The sequence below is a fragment of the Nelusetta ayraudi genome, unplaced genomic scaffold (genome assembly GCF_046127955.1).
Source record: "Nelusetta ayraudi isolate G7.1 ecotype Tasmania unplaced genomic scaffold, CSIRO-AGI_Nayr_v1 ptg000132l, whole genome shotgun sequence".
NCBI lineage: Eukaryota > Metazoa > Chordata > Actinopteri > Tetraodontiformes > Monacanthidae > Nelusetta > Nelusetta ayraudi.
The window spans coordinates 68111-91263 of record NW_027466182.1 but is presented as its reverse complement, the minus strand read 5'-3'; the positions used below and the strand labels follow the sequence as shown (position 1 = coordinate 91263).

Below are 23153 nucleotides of genomic sequence, written 5' to 3'. Positions count from 1 at the left end.
TAAACACAGTTGAAAGGGAAAGTTCACCCAAAATTGGCCACCCTCAGAGAGTGACACGTGTGTGTCAAAACTGAGTTGTTGTGAGTCTAAAATATCCACCATACTTGAGAGCTGCACACGCACTAGCTCTCATGAGTTTCACTAAAAAAGATTGTGTTAATGTCACTGGAAATCACCAAAGCCTCCACTGGCATGAGGCGATTCAAAAAAAAAAAAAAAAAAAGATATTACTTGAGATGCTGTAGGTATCCCCTGGCTATGGCCCTCACTGGCCACCACAAAGCACCGCCCTGGATGCCCCCCCCGCCCCCCCCCATCTCCAACTTACCAGTCTCTCCACCTCCTGCTCGCGGAGCCTCTCCTCCTTCTGCCGCTGGTGGTAGTCAGTCAGCTCTTCCTTCCCGCTCAGCGAGCTGATGCTCCCCCTCCTCTCCCTGAAGCCCCCCGGGGGGGTCACGCCCGCCTTTCCGAACGACTGCCTCCTCTCCCCCAGGCCCAGGCCGTGTTCCAGACCGGCTTTGCCGAACGAAGACCTCCTTTCACCCGGTCCGAGGCGAGGCAGGGTGCCGTTGACCTCTTGACCCGGCCCTCTTCTCTCCCCCAAATAGTGCTCCGTTCCTGGGGAGAGCCCCCGGCCGGCCAGCTGCTCCGACTCTGGAGGGCTGGAGCTCACAGAGCTGACTGACGAGGTGGAGGTCAGGCTGAGTTTCTTAGCCACGCGGGGGGACGAGGAGCCTCCCTGCCTGGACGGGATGGTCACATCCGGCGGGGCGTTGGTGGGGGGGACGGAAGCGGAAGCGGAAGCGGAAGCAGAAGCAGAAGCAGAAGCAGAAGCGGTGGTCTTTGGGGAGGAGAGGAAGATGGACAGAACAGCTTCGCCCTGATTTGAACTGGGGCTCTGATTCTTGTGGTTGAGGTCGTGGGCGGGGCTCTGGTGGTGGTTGTTGTAAAGGTCTTTGCTGTACTTGTAGCCGCCAGCGATGTCGGACCTCCGCGGGGGCAGCATGGTCAAGGCCAGGCCTCCGCCGCCGTTGTCTCTGGGGGACGGCGAGGGGCAGAGGCGGGGCAGCGAACGACTGTGTCCCCCCGTCGTGATCGAGCTCAGCGAGCCGGCCGAGTACTTGCGGGTCCGACCGCTGGACGGCGCCGGCGGCTCCTGGTTGGCGTAGCTGCGCCGGCCGAGGCGGGGGCTGGACGGCATGCTGACGGCGCCCCCCGCCGACGGAGTGCGGGAGGAGGCGGGAGGAGGGGCGGTGAGCAGCGACCCCCCGCCGCTGTCGACGGAGAGGGAGGAGCCTCCGCCATTCCAGGTGGAAAGCAAAGAGGAGGAGCCGGAGTTGTGCAGCCCCATGGCGGTGCGGGAAGCGTAGGAGGAGGAAGAGGGGTCCGACCGCCGTCCTGGGGAGAGCGGGGGAGCGGATTTCAGAGACATCGGGGGTCGATCGGAGCCGTAGAAACGCCTCGCCTGCTCCTGATAGGCTGAGGAAGACGTGGCGGGGCTGGTTATGGGTGTGGTCGGTGGTGACTGGAAGAAAAATAAAAAAGGCATTAAAACCACGGCAATCGGTCTCGGAAATGGAAACGGCACCCGGCGGTGGAAGTATGAATCACTCACAAGGTTTTATTGTTTCATCATCATCGTGTCATACCATGAGATTCTGATATTGTAAAGGTTCGTACGTGTTAAGCTTTAATACCTCTTTTTTTTTTTATTGTGATCCAAAATCAGGGCAGCACAGCCTACTACATTTTTAAATCTGCAAAATGAATCACATTTTTGACACCCTGCGCGGCAAAGAGGGGCGGGGTCACAACCACAACATCTGATGGAGGTGGAAGGTGTTGGGGGTCTGACCTGCGTCACGCTGAAGTACGAGGGGTTGGCGCTCCCGTTGGCCCTCAGGCTGTTCTCCAGGGCGATCTTCTTGCGCTGCAGGGTGTCCATCAAGTCCCGGAGCTCGGAGGCCGACCTCATGCCCCTGGCGCTGCCGGCCCCGCCCACCACCGAGTGGCTGTAGTCGCTGCTGAACTTCAGGTAGTCTGAGGGGGGAGAGGAGGAGAGGACACGATGGGGGAACCGACACGCGAGACAGGTGAAAGCAAGAGGGCGAAGGGAGTTTAAAGGGATAGTTCACACAAGGCTGAAATCGCATTGGCTGCACTTCCTTCCTCCTGTGAAACTCCACAACAGTAACATGGACGTTTTTGGCAGAGCCTGAATATGCATAGCTGCGAGTTGGAATTGGAGAGGAAACTTGATTTCTGTTTCTCGAAACAGCCCCTTGATGATCAAATGCTTGCTGACGGCTGGAAGAGAAAAACGTGATTGGGGAGATTGGGGAGGCAGGGGTGGGTGGGCATGTCATGCAAGCACCTGAAGTTCCAGCTATTCATAGACGAAGCCCTTGGCAGGACAAACCCGGCCCAAACAACCCACAACTGGCGGCCAATCACTCGGAATAGGCTTCAACTCCCCACCCCCTGACTCCCTCATACGCACGCACACACACACACACACACACACACACACACACACACACACACACACACACACACACACACACACACACACACACACACACACAGGACGCAAATACACCCTCCTCGCTCAAACCCGTCCATTAGCTCCAAGACAAACAATTTAACTCCGACTGGAGCTCAGCCTTTCTGGGTAGGATTTGGGGAAATGAAAAAGACCACATAATACCGCCGAGTACCCTCAGGAGGCCCCCCCGACGCCCACCCACCCACCCACCCACCCTTTCTGAAAACCCTTGATTTAAACCTCCGTCTGCAGTCTGCAAACCTCAACTTTGTCAGGTTTGGAAACTTCCTTCCATTTACAGCCTACCGAGGCGAATAAAGCAACAACCAAAAAAAGTTTACTATGGCAAAATACAACTGAGGTCTGCGGGTGCGTTTGCAAGTATTAGCGCTGGCGGTGGTACTTTTTGATTAAGATGCTGAAAATACACGCCAAATAAATATTGTCTTAGGATAGAAGACAAAGGGGGCAGAGTGGCAGAGCGGCAATCTTGGCTCGTCTTTTATTTTAATTTGTCAGTAGAGGTTTATGTGGAAAAGATGCCTTTACAGGCTGAGACCACCCAGTGTTGAGCTGTGGCAAACACAACCGCCTCGCCCACACACACACACACACACACACGCAAAAAACCTTTCCAAACCTGTCAAGTGTGGCTCTGCCTAAGACGTGCAACGCTCCAGATGTTCAAAGGGCTAAAAGCGTGAGCGTGTTTTGAAGGGACGCCGCCGTGACTCCCACAAGCTACCGAGTGTGAGCATGAGAAAAAACGTCAAACCTTACATGGCACGAGAAAAATGGGGCAGAAAATTAGAGACATCACAAGATCCAGAAACACACACACAGAGAGACAGACAGACAGACACACACACGGGGTGTTTGTGTCCATACATGGGCAGATTTAACCCAGAGGCCTCCTGACTCGTCGGCTCTGACTCCTCTCTTCTGTGTCCGGCTCGTTTCTGCTCTCTGCGCACGTGCGCGCGTCGGCGCTCTGAACGTAAAAACGCCGAGAGGGCGGAGTCTGATACGCCTGAGAAAAGACGCGGGGGACAGGATCACGGTGTACGTATATCTACATGTCAGGGATTTCAAAGCAGCAGACGCTGCTTTGAAATATTTATTGATTTCATATTTAACCCTGAGCATGTGCGTGACGGTGAGAAAGCTGGCGTTGAGGGAGAGACGTCTGATTCGCGCCCAGGGAAAATTTCACGCACCTGCTCGGGTCACATCTGCACCTGTAACTTTATCCCCAAGGGCTGCATCGTAAATACTTTCACCGTGAAATCCCGAGGAGAAATTTCACACCAACGGCCTCCGCTGACGTAAATCCCGATTCGCCGCTCTCTCGAGCGACCCGATTTCTTCGGATCTGATCAAAATGACTTGCACGTGCATGGACGCCGTTGCTCGGCAGCCGGGTCGCTAACGTCCTCGACGCTAAGAACCTGCACGTCCTCCTTGTCGATTCCCGCTGGATGTCATTTTCAATCGGTTCCATTTAGCTCCACAACAATTCAGCTTCTCTTATTGGACGGAGAAGCAAGGGAAGCAGGAGGCGGAGGAGCGACAGCCCCGAACTGCTAAAAAACCCCAGAAGAAGAGCAGGAAGCCAATCGGAGGCCGAACTAACACTACCAAACTTAATTGTCTAATCTTCTTTTTCTATTTACATAACATGAGTTTTATTCCGTGCTCAAAGTCTTCTTTTGTTTCTGTCTTTGGTGCATGTTATTTCCATGGCAGTGTTACAGCGCCACTTACAGGCCTGGCATATATACTACAACGCTTTCGGGGGTTTCCTGTGGACAAACTCATTACCTGATCAATCAATCACATTTTGTTTGTACAGCCCAAGTTCTCAAAGACAGTTTGCCCCCGAGGGGCCAACATTCTGTACATATGCAACGCCCTTTAACCTTTCACCTTTGAACCACGTGTGGAAAAGCTAAAAAAAAAACCCACAAACAAACCCCAGAAAAGGAAAAAAAAAAGAGACCCCAGAGATGTAGAAGCGTGATCCTTCACTCTAGGATGGGTAAGTCTGTGCAATAATAAGTGTCCCACTGATGCGATTCATTGATATGACAAAGAGTTTGTTCACAGAAGAGATCATTTTCATCTCCACGTGAAGGAGGCCTGACACTGGGAGGCCACCGGTTCAATCCCTGGTCACGCAGATAAAAATTTCCAGATGTCTGGATCGATAAAGTACACAAACAAAAACACATTATTGCCGTTGGAAGGAGAAATCCAGTGATTCACACAATACGCCGATGACGTCGTGACTTTCCACCTGACCAAATAAGGGAACTGAATGATGTGGACGGCAGCTCGAAGAGGGCGAGATGAAGAATGATAAATGAAATGAAAAAAAGACTGTGTACCTGTGTTGTAGGCCAGGGCGGACACGGGGCTCTTTGGTGGAAGCATGCTTTTCATTCTGCTGGCCTCCTCAGGGTGATTGAAGCGGAAGAAACAGGATTTACCCAGACAGAGCGAATAACCTGGAGGGAAAAAGAAGAAGTAGAATTGGAGCTCATAATCCACGATCCCCCAGGGCCATTCAGAGGAGGCCTTCGAAACTATGTTCCACTACTAGACGGGTCGTCACTAGAATTTGTTTGAGGCCGGGATATTTTTCTTCCCCAGGCCGGATGGCCGTGCGCTTGTTTCGGGGGGGGGGGGCTTGTGCCTGCGCACAACCGCAGTGTTTGCTCTGGCCATCAATTAAGGCGAGGAGGGCCAGGTATTAAACAAGACGGTCGGGGTCGCAACCTCTGGAGTACACACAGTCAGCCACAGCTGTCCAAATAGCTCGGGATGGGGAAAGGGAAGAGAGACGGCCGGCAGGCACATACACCGAGGACATCGGATGCAGGGAAAAGAAAGGAAAACCAAGCCGATGCACTTTTTTTTTTTTAGGCCAGAAAAACAAGAAGTTGCACCAAAAACCAAAAGATCCTCTTTCATTTTGAGGTGGGGGGAGTTTTGGGGGCGCGGATTTCACCTGTAGATTCCCGGTTCAACCGTCAGGATCGACGTGAACACCCCCCCCCCCCCCCCTTTCCCTTACACAATCCTGCCGACGTGCGCGAATCCGGCCAGAAAAGCTTAATAGCTCCATTACAGTTGCCTCAGATTCCTTGGGCCTGAAGTCAGACGCGCAACCACTCTGAGGCAGCAGAGAAGGGCCAGCGGGGGGAGGGAAAAAAAGAAAAATACACTGAACGGAAACTTGCTTTTCTCTCATTTCCCTTCCATCTCATCCCCGGGCCAAACTTGAGATCGGCGTCACGAAAAGTGAATAACGAGCGACAGTTTCAGGTCTGGGAGAAGTCACACCACCTGTCTGGATGCTTTCGCGCTGAGCTGAGCCAGCTCTTTTGTTACCTTTTTTTTTTACCTTTTTTTTTTTGCAGCCAGAGCTGTAATTTTCTCACAGAGCGGGTCAAGAGCGAGAGAGGCTTTCGAGGCAGAGCTAACACACACACAAAAAAAACAAAAAAAAACCCCGAGCTCCGGGAGATGTTTAGTCTACACAGCTGGACACTGAGCTCTCCAAATACGCGCCGGTGCGAACGCAGGTGCGGGGAGAGAAGGTGCTTGTTTTGCGCGGAGGAAGAAAGTACGCGCTCGCACCATGAGTAAATGTGCATTGTGCCAGCTGGTGTGTGTGTGCGTCTCCCATCCAAATGATGTGTACGCTCTGATTACCCGCGGGGGCTGACGTGTCGCGTCGCAGCGCCAGCCTAATTGCTCGCAGTAACCCTCTGAATTTAGCACAGAGGCAAACAGGCAGGCGCGCACAAGCACACACACACACACACACACAAACACGCACGCACGCACACACACATCACCAGCAGTCAGCTCTTGTAAAAATCTAATTTCCTACCCTCCACAATAACCTCGCCATGTGCCACCCCTTTAAAGTGGAGGCCCGGGCGAGGCAGCCGCCCCCGGTTTGCCCGACCCTCCCCTCTGCCCCTCTCCCCTCCCACCCTCTCTCTAATTTCCTCAGCCGACAAACAACAGCGAACTAATCCCCTCCTCCGGGCCAATTTCGACGTAAACAGCGTCGTGCGCTTTCGCGTGGGGAGGCGAAAACAAACAAGACGGCGGGAAGGAGGAGGATGCAGTGATTCTCTATTTATTTGCACTTTCTCTTCTTAAACCAGGGCAAAATTCGATGACTCAACTTCCTGAATACAGGTTTTGGGATGGCTGTAAAAAAAAAAAAAAAAAAAAAAAAGTCAGAAAAAAATCCTCTCAGGCGCAAGTGTTGCACAGGATCGTTCGCATCTAAGGGGCTTTAAAGACGGCTGCCCTAAATCTACCAGCGCACTGCAACAGATGCTCGCTCGCCTCTGCGTGCATCACTTGCCAGAATTGCACAAAACCACTGTGTTTGCGAAATTCAAAGCTTGATCATCAGTAAATGTCAGTCGGCGGGAAATGTCTATCCTTTGCTTCTTTAAAAAAACAAGGCTGGGCTGGATACCAGCTCTTTGTGATGTCACAAGGGGAGTTGGTACCTCACTAGAAGAACCTCACCTTAGGTTAATGACAACAGCCCTTAGCCAGGTGTTGGTTCCAGACACATGGGCAGCACATGTGGGTTTGTTGCCTGTTTCCATATTAAAACGACGACCCGGCATCAGATTTTTTTTTTTTTTTTTTTTGGAGTCTGCAGAGTGAAGAAGAAGCAGCAACTGGGTACGACCAAGAAAAAAAAAAAGTGTCATCGGTAAGCCGCGCAAAACACCAATTACAGAGGGAACCCGATGAGGGCGCTTATCTACGACCTCCTCTCAAGACCACCCAAGGAATTGCAATCATCAAAAACGACAGCAAAAGCCAGCCCGATCAGCTGAAAAGCTTTTTTCGTGGAAGGCTGTCAACATAGGGCTAAACATGCTGCTTCCAGGAACTCATCAGCTCTACAAAATCTAAAAAAATGACGATACTATGGACCTTTACCTTGCTCTCTTGTATACCCAAACACTGTATTATCCCTACACACACACACACACACACACACACACACACACACACACACACACACACACACACACACACACACACACACACACACACACACACACACACAGGCAGCCCCTCTCCAACTGAAACACGACTGGAAATAGCCCGCCTGCACGTTTATAGGATAATTTAAAGTTTCTAATCTACAAAGTCAGACCTCGGGATCTTTGAGGACGCAGCTGCAGGAGCCCCGCCGCGTCTGGAGTCAATTTCTGTTCCCACGTTAGATCGGAGCGAGCCGAGCCGGGCCGAGCGGCACTCTCGCCGCAATGTTATGAAGAGGGGAAACTCAAAGCTGTCGCTCTGTTTGGGTAACGCTAAGTGGAGGAATTGGCAAATTGGGCCCATTTGGGCGGAGTGAAAAATAAACCAATTAGGAGGATCCCGAGTCAAAATAAATCCGGCGGCTAATTGGGTCGGGTTTGGTGTCAGGCAAAAACTCAAAATGAGGTTGAGGTAAGCAGTTTTGTTTTAGGGATGGAGGTTTTTTTTCCATTACAAAAGATGGAAACTTGTCAAAAATTGTTGCAATCGGCTTCTTAACGAATGATGAATGTGCTCATTCATGAGACGATGCATGCGCTCACACGCGCACACACACACGCACAGGTCCCGGTGGGAGTGTAAAATGCTCTCAAAAACCACAACTTAACCCCCTCAGGGGCCACAGGGGTCCTGTAACATCACAAGACAAACAAGACTGGTGCGTCTCGAGAGAGCTGATGGAGATAAGTTTAGTCACTTACTCACCACACTTTCCTTCTTTGCGTGTGTGTGTCGCGCGCACACACACACACACACACACACACACACACACACACACACACACACACACACACACACACACACACTCGGACAGCGCCACAGATGGACTATCAAGAACCTCTAATCCATCAGACACGGAGAAAGAAATGCCCACACAATCGGTCGTGGTCCCGATTTAACAGACATTTTACAACATTTATCCAAATTTGGATTTATTTTATTTTTTTTTTTATCTTTGAGCCCTAAATTGCCGGCAGTGGGTCATAGACACACCTTTGCATACAATGCCATTCGGAACAATGGGGCAGGTTTTGGGAGGTGTCATGTGTCCCCTCCTTCTGTTCAGGGCTGGACCTTTTTGTCACACGAACTCGCACCCGTCGGGTGAACTTGCCATTTATGTATGACCCCGGGGGCATGCAAAGCTACTTCATTTACATCTCAAGGGCGTGGATTGGCATTCTGATGATACATCCTCCTCCAAAAAAAAAAAAAAAAAAAAAAGACATCAAACTGCAATTGGCCACACCTGCTCTCCGGGCCAAACTCTTTGATGGCAACAATCCAAAAAGTGAAATGATCGATCTGTGTTTATGATGCTTTCCATCACAGCCAATCAAGTCGTGACTGGGGAGTAACTCGGTTATGGATCTGGCAGGAGGACACAAGCAATGCTGGATATTGGCAATGACTGAATTTCTGGCAGCTGGTAAGAAAGCTTGTAACAAATCAATGATAACAACTGCCTAAGAAAGCCTGACTGGAAAGTCACTGAGAGTAGTTAGTGGAATTTAATGTTTTAAGGGGAAACACTGATGATACTGTTTTATTCTCAAAATATTTTTTTTTTTCAACCTGGATAGATAGACAGATAGATAGATAGATAGATAGATAGATAGACAACGCTTTGCCACACAACAATTCAAATGCAAAACAAAGTCGTCACAGACCTTCTGAATCCCATCCGGCGCGCAATTATCCCGCAAAGGAGCATCCAGCAACTTCCTCCAAAAGCTTCAAAAGTCAACCACTTCGAAGCACACGGCGTTCAAAGTGAATACGGACGAGTTTTCAAATGGGCAGCCGGTTTCGCAGTGTTGATGTTTGCTTCGCTCTCCTGGCGGGGCGGCACGGCTCGTCTTCACTCCGCGCGGAGGAGGAGGAGGAAAGTTGCCTGATTTACCATCCACAAGTCTGAGACCGGGGCTGTACCATGTCGGCTACTGGAGGGGGAGGCAACTAAAGTGATCGTTTCGAGAAGATTAAGACGGCGAAAAACGTATATGATAATTGACTAAGCGCGTATGGCCTCATTATAGGGAGCGAAAAAATAAAAATGTAGCAGTGGGGGATCAAAACCCGGAAGTTAGCTAACCGCGGATGACGTCTTCGCCACCCTGTCTGCAGTTGGTAGGTTCAAAGGCTTTTAGACGGTGAGGTATTTGGTAGACGCCCCCTTCAGCTTTCCTTTGTCTACCTACCTACTTTCCTTGGTTTTCCTTTGTAAAACCAGGGACTCCTTCAAACCTTACGTAACTCAAAGTTAGACGCTCACTTTCTTTAAAAAAAAAATTAAATAAATAAATACCCCACAGTTTTATTTTTCTGTTATATTAAGCTTACAAATTGACTGCAAGACCAATCAGGTCAAAGAGACAAATCAAATACTGGCCACCGGTCAGAGACTTTGGAAAGGAGAGATAACAGCACAAAGCAAATAAAATAGAAAGAAAAATCTTTATTACCCTGGTTTTTTTATCTGTTCATCTGGTTCGCCTTGTCATCTGCAAACATTTTCCGCCCAGCGTGAGGCCATTGACGGCCTTTCAATGTGCGTGCTGAAGTGCATGCAGACAAGACAAAGTGTGCTCGTTCTGCTGGCCGAGCTCATATTGAGAATTTCATTATGTGTGTGGCTTGGTGGAAGAGCAGGACAATGGCTCACAACCCCAAATTCGGTTAAAATGTGCACAGTGGGATGATCCGTATTTAGTTTTTGTCTGCTTTTGAAAATAGAAGCGAAAAAGCGTACTGTTTGTGTGCCGGTGGTTTCTCACTGTGAGTGCACTTTCTATTATGGGGCATGGACATTTTTCTCTTAACTGTGCCACTGAACCAGGGGTGACACTGACATGGTTCCAGGTCACGCTCAAAAGTCTCCAAAACAGAACAGATTGCTTCCTAAACGTGGCTAATGATCTCCAGACTACCCTGCAGTTCAATTTATTTATTTTTTTTAAGTGGTGTGTGGTTACCAAGTCAAACCGTAACCAGGCCAGTGGACATTTAACCCCCTCTGTCTTATTTTTCTCAACTTAAAGAGCTCTTTCTTTGCTCTTTTTTTACAAACAGTTTTTTCCTTTCCTCAGTTCGCACAACCCTGCTAGCTTCCACGTCCTGCCCTACCTTGCGAAAACAAAACAAAACAAAAAAACACGTCGTCAATATTAGAATCAGCAAGGTCCAGGCGGGAGATAAATAGGCCTGTAAATATTTAACCTAAAATGGCTTGGCCACACACACAAGACACAATGAGAAGGAGTGAGCGCATATGGGAGGTACAATCAAGGTGAATGCACATGGGCTACTATAAGACAAAACGAAGGGATGGCAATTGTTTGAGGAATAAAAGTAGAGATTTTTTACCCAAAGGAGGAATCTGGGTCAAGGCAGGAGGGGTGGGGGGGGGGGCAGAGATAATAAGGATGTGATACTGTTGACAAAGAGCAAACACAGGCAAGCAGGGGAGTCAGGGGGACACGATATAGATCTGAAAGGCGACTCTCAGTGTGTGTGTCTGCAGCCTCCATAAGATAAATCACTGTGACTGCCACTGGAAGTTGACTCAGTGACTCAGTTGACCAGCTGCTAAAAAAACACAAAACCGCACAAGGGAAACGCTCTCACAAAGCTATTACCATAGAATTATGTGAAAATTCATACATCACCAACACAGCACGGCGCACAGCGCCATCTTCCCGATGTCAAGACGTTAAAGGGACCCGTATGAGTCACACACACGGCCAAAGGAATGCAAGTTAGCCCAACCACAAACCAACCACTGGCCTCTCTGCCTCGCTCAAAGTCACAAATGTTACACACACACACACACACTAGCAAAAAAACCACATACAAAACACATACATTTCAATGTCGTCAAAGATTCAACCCTGATTCCAAATGCTATACAGGCCGGGATTCAATCCTTTCCTTTTTTTTCAAAGAAAAAATATCAGGGAAATTGAGACGCGAATGTTCTAAATCACTTTGTTTGATTTCCTCACATGTTTGCAGGCAGGTCGAGGCAGGGGACAACACAAAAAAAACCTTCAAAAGTTGCCTGTGGTGAGCACACATTGAGACTGTGGACACAAGGCAGGTCTCAAGTGCTCTCAAGGAAAAGTTTGGCATTTGCCATGCACAGTGAAGAAAAGATGATATAAGTGCAGGATGACAGAAAAACAAAAAAATATATCATGTTTAATACAAGGTGTGCGTTTGTAAATAATTCCTAAAGAAAACGCCAATTGCTTCATCGGATGTTTTTATCGGTCACCAGTAGGTGGCAATGCACCAAAGAGAAGCACAGATGGCTGAAAATGCAAATATGCGCATGAACTCGCTTACCCTGTGTGAGCGGCGTGGGCACGGTGACCTGCACTCCATCCAGACTGCAGAGGTGACCGCAGGGGTCCAGAGTCACAACCCCTCCTGTGTGACAGTGTGCAGTGGTGACAGGAAAGGGCACATACAGTTCAAATCAGCCAAGAGTTACTGTTTCTCAAAAAAAACAACAAAAGAAACATGAAAACACAGGGCTTTGGCATGAACGTTTAAAGGATTTTTTTTTTTAAATGTATAGATATTTTGTTTCATGTGCACAACTAAATGGTACTTCTGTCGCACACAGCAAGTCAAACTGGACCATTGTAATGAAAAAATACTTTCACAGAAGCAAACTGTAGATTCCTGAAATGTTAGGACGTGATCATCGTCATTTTCTTTGTCCTTTGCAACAAATGTGAGCACATTTTTCAGCTGTCAAAATACAATGGCTGGAATTTAAAAATATTCACTCATTTCCTTTGCGGAAAGTGAGCCGACTTGAACCTTCATTGACGATAAGGCAGTGCTCCGCCTCGATGCCTGGCCCCTGGACGCTGATATCTTGAGGAATGGGTGCGTCTTCTCGGCCAATGCGGGTCACCCCTGGAATGCAAAGCAGCACAAACGCAAAACAATTCATAAAAACAGGTAATAAATAAAAAAAAATACAGAAGTAAATGTGATGGCTATCAATGGCTATTTTACCCGAGGATGACTCATTTAAATGGTTTTCCTTCTATTTTATCTCAAAAGAAAGTTTCTTCAGAGAAGGTCCGACATTGCTGGAATTCCTCATGAAAGGGGACACTCAATTCTGGGAGACTGTGGAAGTATTTGAATGTCGTCCTCCTTTCCCTGGCCATGCGTTGACAAAACCAACCTAGGAACACACTGCAAGATGCATCTGCAAAAAAAATACTACCAGGCAAATGCATAAAGCGTCCGATACGATCCACGACACTGGACGCTTCTAACAAAACGTCCACCGTTTGCGCAGCAGTATTTCACTCACCGTCTGCAGGAAATCGAATTGCACACAGCTGGACAAAAGTCTGTCCTGCTTTATCGCGCTGCAGACCTCTTTAGTTCTTTTTTTTTTTTTTGAAACGTTCGTGATTTTGGCCGGATACCCCGGAATAATAAATAACCTGCGGGCTGTTGAGCACATTAAATGTAAATTCAAGCGTGCGTGTGCGCGCTTACGTGTGAGCGCGCCGTGCCTTGAAAAACAATCAACAACGACCCGAGCGGGCATGTCGTCATCCCACTCACTCTCCGCGTGCGCCAGTGTGATGTTTTCCTTTGCAAATTTGCAGAGACTTGCAGATTTGGGACTTGCGCAACGCCATTGTGAATAGTTGCTGAATAAGCCGATTCCAATTTTAGACAGAAAAGGGAAAGATTTATTAGAAGACAGGTTGCATTAGACAGGTTGCCACGGGCGGGGCAAGATTATAAAGGCTTAAGCTAATGGAAACTTTTCCCCCGCATGTTGTCATGCCGCCGCAATTCACATTCGGTAGCTCGAGCTCATCGGAGCGCCACTTCCCTGCGGAATATTGCGGGCTGGAGTCGGGTGAACTGAATGCTTCTTCTTTGTTGCAGCGCAGGGTGCCATGAAACCGCATGTTCGAAACCATTTCCGTTTTAAGGGCTGACTTGGCGCGGCGACTGCGACGACCAGCAATTTACACCGCAGTGGCAGTAAAAACACACAAGCAGGGACGTGAAGGTGAAGTGTGCGTGTTTGTGTGTGCGCGTTCGGGGCCACGGATCCCCGCGGGAGGAAGTGGTGGTGAGTGTCTTGCCTCGACTTATAGGAAAAACAAAGCAGTGAGGTGATACTGTTCTACCTTATAATTGTGTCTCATGCTGGAAGAATGTGTGACTGTGTGTGTGTGTCTGTCTCCCTCCCCTGGTGTGTGTTTTTTCTGGGTTTTTTTTTTTTTTTTTTTTTACCTTCTTTTAATGGCAGCAGGGTTATGGCCACACTCAGCCTCCCGCTGCCCAGGCTCACCAGATGAGGCGTGGCTGTTTGGACCTTTAACCCCTTGCCGGTGTCAATGAGGTCCAGGGGCGGAGACTGCAAGCATCAGTTAGAGGCAAACTTACAAACACATTGAATCGAGAGCGTTTTGCATTTGTCAAATATTCAATACAGGAAAAAAAAAAAAGAGTCCATGATAATTTCAACATCTAAAGGTCCCACGTTGTCGGCATTCTTAGGTCTTTTCAGTTCGTCCTGAGCCTCAGCTGTGCCTTTTTGCCTCCTTGGTGATGAAGAAGGCTTTCTCGTTTACCCAGAAAACTGCACATTTACAGCTTCTGGTAAAACACTTGGCTTTGTGCTGGAAAAAAAGCAAACACTTGGACCTTTGTGACATCACACTTCTACAGAACTGCAGGTTTCAGCACACGCTTATACTGAGAAGTGGAGCAAACGAAAGGAAGAAAATGAAGGGCTTTTCTCATTTCTGGCAAGCTGGCAACACACACTGTTATTATAAAACATTGGTGAAGTTACACAGGACCTTTAAATGTTAGTTTCCCTCATCCTCTCTTACCCTGGGTTCAGTCGGGGACACCTGGTCCGACTCCGGCTGGAACATCATCTCAGACTCCTGCAATGCATCCGGGGAAAAAAAACAAAACATGCATCAATAAAAACTACGCCATAATTAATCTCTGTACGCTCTTACTCTGAAAAAAAAAAAAAAAAAAGCGAAACCAACCATTTTGCAGAAACTTTGCAAATAGGACAGCAGTCATACAAGCACAGAGGCACATCTGCATGCACGTACCAGGCGGTCATGGGAAATTTGGTTTCATGGAACATTTCTACCAGTCCCTACAACTGCAAACCAGCATTTGAGTGTGTCCATGTGTGTGTGTGTGTGTGTGTGTGTGTGTGTGTGTGTGTGTGTTTGCGCGTCCTTTTTAACCTAAGTGGTATTTTCCCCTTGGAACACTTTGACACAGAAAGAGTTCATCTGATGTGGCAGCAGCTGGGCATGCCAGAGAAAGCTGTTGTTTTTTATTATTATTTCTTTGCATGGTCTTTTGCAGCCAGCTGGCAGTCGGGACAAATTATATGCAGTCCCTCCAGCTGAGCGACCCGAAAGTCTCTCTGAAACTTGGTGCAGGTATGCATTTGTATCAAGTGTTTTAATCACGGCAAGGAAAAAGAGAAACTTTTATTTTCTTAAGCCAGCCAAAGTGCCAAAACGAATCGGTGGAATGAGTTCAGGCGTCCAGAGAGGAATAAAGAAAAAGCTAATTTGAGCATCTTTCGCGAAAAGGCCAAGACTTTCTTAAAGTCTCACGAGATGCTATCATCAGTTCTCTGCCTTTCCTGGGTAAGGAGGTGGGACTTGACTGCTCCAACAAGACTAAAAAGTGAGAGCGATAAACAACAGCTGACGCTAAATGACTCCACTAGCTGCGTTTCCATGAGTTTTTCGCAAAACAAAAAGTCGATATTTCTAAAATATCGACAAGGTACAATTGCGATTTGCAGGTGTTTCCATTGAATGGTGTGAAGTGCATAAACTGTAATTCTTGTCGTGATATGCCGTCCCGTGAGACCCCACTATGAGGAGGATGGAGCTAAAAGACATTTTGCGACTTGGATCAGCTATTTCAGTTGTCACCACTGCTGTTGCCGCCGCTACCATCAGGAGACGGTTGTTATATTTTTCTCTTTGATTCGTTGTAAAAAATATTCCGTCTCCTCCTCTTTCGTCCAAACATAACGCGCCATTTTCACTTGATGGGAACTGGTCACGTGACCACGTACGCCATGTCCGGTGACGTGTAAATGCGAATAAAGTGTTTCCACGACACTCGTGTGACATGTCGATACGTCTGAAAAATCACCTCACGAGAGCGTCAAAACATTTTAGCGATATTTGAAAGGTTTTTCCCAAGTTTAAGTGTTTCCTTTACGAGTTTGTAGTGCGAAATTTAAGTTTTGCGCAATTCTGGGCGTAATAGAAACGCAGCTATTAGCTTGGATGCTGCGATAAATGGCATTTCTATACAAGAATACGTAAGAGGGCCTGTTTGAATGTGATGAATAGAGTGTTCCCCACATTTCCCCCACACTGAAGTGGCTCTTTTATCCCTTAAATGTCAGATAAATCCAAAAGAAATTCACAAAAATGCCACATTGGAAGCCTGGTAAAAGAAAACCAACGATCCGTGAAATGCTTTCCTCTAGGGGGCCACCAGTGGGTCTTGAGGGCTGGTAATTGTCATTAACATAAAAACAGAGAGAGAAAAAAAAAATCATGTCACGCCAGTCGCAGGATGCCGTGAGAAAAACTCCAAAAAAAACGCCAGGGCAGGACGAGACTGGTGTGAAAAGCAGGAGGCTGGAAAACTATAAAGAGCAACCAAAAACAGAAGCCGCCAGATGGAAACATCATCAGAATGCATCAAAGCCGCCCGTGTGTTTGAGTAAACACCGCTCTGATCTGGAGCTCAGGGCAACCCTACTCTACAATTCAACACGGGACGGAAAAAAAGAGAAACGACTGAGCGCGACGCCTCACACCAAAGCGGAGATGATTACAGTGCACAGGAAAACACCCAGACCGTGTTTCCTTTCCCACCTCCTGTGATCATCTGCCTCCCTTCCAGCCTTGTTTCACCCGCCCTCACTCTGTGTCACCCTCTAATAATAATGACGACGGTACAGCAATAACTTGCGTCGTCCACTTCGTAATTTCCAGAATTTTCGAGAATTTTCCCGTGAATCCGGGGGCCGTTTTCTCGACTCGCCCTCGGCTTTCTCTTTGACCTCTCTTCCTCTATTTTCCTTCCACTTCCACTTCGAAAAAGTCTTCCTCTTTCTCAATCCCTCCCTCGCTACCACTCTATTCCCCTTTCTCTGCCGTCCAACGCCTCCCCGTCCCCAATGCGAGTACAGATCCAACTCATCTCGTGTCGTCTCAGCGCCGTTTCCTCCCATTCAACACCAACTTCCCCTCTGAGATCACTTCCCGAGGAGCCTTGATATCAGGGGGCTCACGCGCTAGGCCAACCCTGCGACCCCTATGTATGCGGCGCGAACGTCCACAAACAAAGTCGCGCATCAGCTCTTTTTGTTGCCACTCGGAGATACCAGGTCCCGCATTCCGCCGCCCCGGTGTAGACAAAGCAAACAGCAGGCATGGGTGATGGCAACATCAGGGGATAAAGTGCCGCGGAAACCGGAAGAACCTTGTGCTTTTTTTTGTCATCCTCCACATTCCAGACTTCCAGACTGGGCTTAATTTCCCCGTCGCCTAATCAATTACTCCTTGCCCGCGTCTCGCCTCTTTTTTGTCTTCCTCTGCCCGGCAGCTCCGGGCAAGTCCGGGCAGGTCTTTCTTTGGCCTACTTGTGTTCCACCTTCAAGCGGGGAGGTGAGGCGTGTCGAGCCCTCTGGATTTTTTCAGATTTCAGCCCTGATGACGCCCGAAGGGGTTTCCGCGCTATCTCCAGCCGCCACCAGCAGCACAGACGCTATCAACACCTGTGATCTTCGCCCTCGACCGCATGGAAGAGGTTTTTAAAAGTTTAGTGGTTCTGCGCAGCAAACTCCAAAGTGTCAAAAACAACTCAGTTCAGTGTTCCTTTCAAAATCCACACTGACTTACCCACAAACCCAACGTCTCGGTCATGTGATTGCCTCAAGACGCGGGCGCACATGCGACTGCTGTCTTCGTTTTCCTTCACGTAAGTACACCAAGTACATTATTAATCCATTAATAACGTGTTCTGCGCTACAGTCTTTAAGGGGAGGGAGCGGGCAGGTAGCTAACTGTACTCTGTTGGCTGTTTAGCCGATTGACGATGTGAAATTATGTTACGTAGCTAGCTAGCGTCACACTATTTATTATTAAAAATGAAGTTATACCGCACGCACAGTAACATCAGATATGAAATTAGAAGGACAAAGTTACATTGGTCCACTGACATAAGTTGTTAAATTAATTTAGGACAAGTGTTGCTGCTCATACCAGATTTTGTGTGCAAAAAACTACGCTCACTCTCTACTCTGTGTGTGTGTGGAGAAACATTCTGGGGAGAAAAAAAGTATATTTCTACAACATTCACAGCTTCATTATAAATGATATGCTGCATTGGAATCAATGCATTTGGAAATAAGTCATGAATGAATGGTGGATGCAGGTGAAGTGAGCAAAAAGGGAAAGAAAACTAAAAGCCAAATGTAAACGGATGGAGTGTAAAAGACTTTCTAAGAATCCTTAAAGATTGTGAAAGTTCAACAATGACCAACTCCTGACAAAGTGTAAATAAAACAAATGAGAATCTCAAGTAGACACGCAGGAAGCAGACCCAAACTCTCTTTTGATCCCATCTGCAGGACAGCTGAGTCCCACATTTTCCAACCTCCATCTGGAGACGTCGACGGCCCGCGAGGCAAGCCGGGATTCGAGGGGTGGGGGGATTCGCGAAACAAGACAGGCGCTCTCTGAATTCTGAAGCCCTTTTTCTCGTCCCATCCCTCCGCCGGGCGGCTCCCGTCCCTTCCGCGGCGTCTCGTCTCCTCGCGTTTCCCCCGCATCTGCTTTTGCCTTCCTCTTCGTCTTCATTGTCACAGTCTGGCTTCGTCTGACCTCTGTTGGGACCATTCGACTGTTGTGACGGCGGCAGATTTGGAAGATGAATTACATTACAGTTAAACCAATAAGGGTGGAGGCCCCATATTATGATAAATTCCCTTTAAAACTGTTGTTTACAAAAGGCCTCTCGCGTGTGACTCAACTTAAACCTTTGCTTTTTTTTTTTACTCCACTCATCATAAAGGGCGAAACACGCACAATCCCTTGTGATGTCACAAAGGGTGTCACGTTTGTCCCCTTTTGAGCCTACAGAAGGTTCAGCATAGCATCTGTTTGTAACAATAGGCTAAAACCCACTGTGCTAGCTGACAAGTGGAGGCTGTAAACAGAGGGCTAAACATGCTGTTCAATGGCAATCATTAAAACTGTTTGGATAGTTAATTATGCCACACAGCTCCATCGGAGTCACGGATGAAAAAACAGATCAGAAGATGTTTCGCACGGGTCCTTGAAACGATTTAACACTTGCGGCCGCAGTAGTTTAAGCAAGACTTCCGCCAAGACGAGAAAGAAAACGGTTCCATGTGATGGTGAGCGTCAAGCATCAATAGTTACGGTTATGTAATCGTGTGGGATGTAACAGAATGAATCATAATTAAAAAAAAGAAAAAAAGAAAAAAAAAGTTTCCAATTAAGATTAAGAAAGAGATGAAGAAAGATTTCTCAACAACAACCAAAAAAAAAAGATCTACGCCTGCTGCTTGATTGGCCCGCATAAATGAGTTTGATCTTTGTGACATTTTGAAGGGACTTACTGACAAACAATGGGGACACGCTGACACGTATTTTATCTACATTTCTACATTAGCCGAAAGAGCAGATTTGTTTTGAAGAAGGAGTCCTTGATGCACCACTGCTTGTCTCAGAAACATCAAGTTGGACATGAAAGCATTCATAGGTTAAGTCGTTTGAAAGACATCACCATATCTCACATAGTCAAAATCTAATTTGTCACAACTGTGTTTTGATGCGACCCCTCCCTTTGCCGGCTTTGCCGCCGCTCCTCTCCTCCCTCCGCTCCTTCTCCATCCCTCCGCCTCGTCTTCGCCGCTCCCCTCCCCTCGCATTCCAGCGCGGCCCCTCTCCTCCTCCCACCTGACAAAGCCGGCATTGTGTCAGCGGATGCTGTTTAATATGGAGTCCCCTTTCTCTCTCCTTTCTCTCTCTGCGTCCCCGCGAGTGGGGCGACGCAAACGGCCGAACCGCGTCACGTCCCACCTTTCCCCTCCGCTGCTTGCGTCTCCAAATGAATGCAAATGAAAATCACATGCTGCTCGGAGGTTATCCCTCCAGATGTCAAACCGCTGACCTGGCCTGTCGCCGTTCCTCCACTAAAACACTGTGTGTGTTTTGGTGAAAGCCCTGCAAGCCGATTAGCACAACTTGACCTTGAAAACCCTGCGCTAAAGCAAAAACAAACACCCGGCCGCATTGTTCTCCCCCCCGCTTCCAGCTCTCCTTTTTTTCTCTGGAAGATCACCGGAAAGAAACTGTTATTCCAGATGACTCAGGCTAAAGTTGCTGTTGAAGCTGTGTTAGTGTGTGTGTGTGTGTGTGTGTGTGTGTGTGTGTGTGTGTGTGTGTGTGTGTGTGTGTGTGAGAGAGCGCGTGTCTTGGGAAAAGCCCAGGTTTTCTTCTGAGCCACAGGCAGGGGATCAACTGATGTTTGGGTTTGGGAAAGGGGCCGGATATGACAGAGAGGCGGAGAGGAACTGCAAAAAAAAAAACGAGTGGCACATGTAATCCACATTAATGGAATATCTCTCAGGAGAAACTGAGCAAGCAGGGTTGAAAAAAACCGAGCGGCGGTGACGGAGGGACGGAGGAGAGTTTCACCTGATGAGAAGGCGAGAACTTGCTGCCATGGCGAACTTTACATTGCTACATATAACGGGTGTTATCAAAGGTGACAGACTGATGTTGGGCTGCGCGCTGTGTGTTTTAACAATCTGTTAACACTTACGACACAGACCTTGGGTAAAATGCGCACTTTGCTGCAGGCCATTTTCAGCGAAACTAAGTCAGTGTTGGCATCACGACTATCAGGCCAAATTTGGTACGACTTCTGAAACTCGAAGCTTATGACATAACAATGAACATCGTTTGTGAATTGTTTGGACTTTTTTTTTTTTTTTTTTTTTCCAAAGGAGGGTTTAAATCTAATTCACATTGGCAAATTAAAATGTACTTGATGGCTCAAGCTTCGCAGGGTTAAACCAAGACAGACAGACAGGACAATTGTCTCTCGTCCTGGGGGGCCTAAAAAAAATCACATGGCGCGTAGGCGGGGCCCAAGGTTGGGTACACGCCAAATCTAGCACCCTGGCGGAAAAAAGGCCGACCATTTCCCCTTTTATATTTACCGAGGCCACCTGCCGTGGTGGTTTTCCCACCGCGGCCGGCTGACCCTCGCCCCCCCCCCCCCCCGGCAGCGACTGAAGTTTGGCAACCCACGCCGCTTTACCCGGTCAGCTCCACGCCGCGAATTTGAGTAAAGTAAACTCGCAGACGGCGAACCCTGCGGTCAGTCCTGTTGTGTCAGTTACGTGAGACCTCCCTGATCCCACGGCCTCCACACTCACACCTGCCCGCGTGAAGGAATCCTTGGGAATGGGCTCAATGGTGGTGGTGGTTCCATGCACACATTTAATTCAGTGGAATGGCTGAGGCTGGGAAGCAACTGCGTCAGTCGAGAGGGAGCCAGAGATTTGAGGGTGGACTTCCAAAGCGGCCTGCAGAGGAAGCCGGCAGCTCCAAAACAGCTGGATGAGATCCACCATCCGGGAGTATCGGCACACGTGGCCGACTCTGGAATCAGCTGATGCACAATCGGCAAGCCTGCACGCTGTCGGAGCTGTTCCCGCCGCTCTGAGGGTGACATCTTTGGCATCCAACCAACACGTTCGGGGGGGGGGACGGTCGCGAACAACCCGTAATTCTACGTAACGGCCTCGGCGGTCAGGCAGAGCTTAAGGGTTAATCCTAAAGATACATAATTGGAAGCCGCACGGGTGCCGCTTGAGGTCGGACCCACAGAAATCAAAAAAAAGAAAAAAGAAAATCCACAACCCCAGCATTTACGTCGGCGGCCACATGAGAAACACGTCCACAGAACTGGCGGCGGCAAGACAGGTTGGTTCGAGCGGGGTGGTGGGGGGAGTCGGTGGCTTTGTTACCGCTTGGAGTGAGAAGCGAGAGGCAGGGGCGCAATTGTTAGGACACGGACGTGATAAAAGTATTCCAAACAGTCCCGCAGCAGCACGGGCCCAGACTTTGACCGTACTTAGAAATGTAAGAGATGTGGAGGAGGTTGCAGGCGCTGATACTAATATTTTCCATGACCCCCACCACACACACACGCACGCACGCACGCACGCACGCACACACACACACACACATCATTCCCCTGTGCCAAATGATCAGCACACAGACTGCTTTGGCTCTGCAGGAGGACAAATTCTATTAAACAAAACAGAACTTTTGACTCGGGTTACAGTTTAATTTCTCGTCGCGTCATAAAGTTCATTGCATGTGCTAATGCAGGAACCTAATACCAAGTGCAAAAGGATTTAAATAGAAAATATATATATATATATAGCCGGTCGGACAGATTGCATACGCGAATAAACACACCGTTTATAAATAAATCTGAAATGAAACCATAATAAGATTTAGTCTGCGGCCCAGCAGCTCACTGGGGGAGGATTAAACCTAAGTGGCTCTAAAACACACCGTGAAACGCGCTTAATAAACAAGCGCGGCACATTACGGCGCGATTTATGGTAATGCCGCAGCTTTACGCACGCACGCTCAAACGCGCTTACCATGACGGAGACGGGACTGGCCACTTGTGTCATCTTGCTGGAGGGGGATAAACGGAGAGACGCTCCAAGAAGCAGGCAGGATTATTTCGGCTTTGGCATCCAAAGGAAAATGGTCCCGTCACGTCTCTCCCCGGAGCATTCCAAAACGCAAACTCCGGCGGCGTGCGCGACCTGTGGATCCCCGTTGTAAAAAAAAATTTTTTTTTTTTTTTTTTGAGAGAGAGAGAGAGTTGCGATCCACAGGCGTTTCGCGCGCGCGCTCCGGACGCACGCGAAACGCTTTGGTGGCGCAGGAATGCGGCAACAGCTGGAAGAGGAGCCGGAGGAGGGAACGAGGGGAGGGGATCTCTCTCTCTCTCTCTCTCTCTCTCTCTCTCTCTCCCTCTCTCATTTCAACGCGCGCACGCGCAGCATAACACGCAGGTGTCAGAGGACCACCTCAACTTGACCCCTAATTCTCACTGGCTGAAGGTATAGAGGGGCAAGAAGCGAAGAGGGTACAGGGGGAGGGGGGAAACGGAGCAATAAAGGACTGTGTGTGTGTGTGTGTGTGTGTGTGAGAGAGAGAGAGAGAGAGAGAGAGAGAGAGAGAGAGAGAGAGAGTAGGAAAAAAACAGCTCTTTCAGACCCAAACTCCTCTGCAGCAGTGATAAGAACCCAAGATAAGAGGCATGTTTGTCTAATGATATTACAATGGGAATGTGGTGAAACTACCCCGGTCTGATAGTGCAGGCT

At 48.5% G+C, this 23153-nt stretch overlaps 1 protein-coding gene across 1 annotated transcript in view; it reads right to left on the bottom strand.

The window, feature by feature from the left end:
- The window catches only part of phldb2b (pleckstrin homology-like domain, family B, member 2b), a 42100-nt gene extending 19489 nt beyond the window's left edge, over positions 1-22611 (bottom strand). The window contains 8 exon segments of the mRNA XM_076051193.1: positions 329-1525; positions 1856-2040; positions 4933-5052; positions 11984-12067; positions 12467-12565; positions 13922-14045; positions 14527-14583; positions 22419-22611. Coding sequence (XP_075907308.1) covers positions 329-1525; positions 1856-2040; positions 4933-5052; positions 11984-12067; positions 12467-12565; positions 13922-14045; positions 14527-14583; positions 22419-22451 — 1899 coding nt within the window. The 5' untranslated portion in view covers positions 22452-22611.
- Positions 22612-23153: the final 542 nt, after the last annotated feature.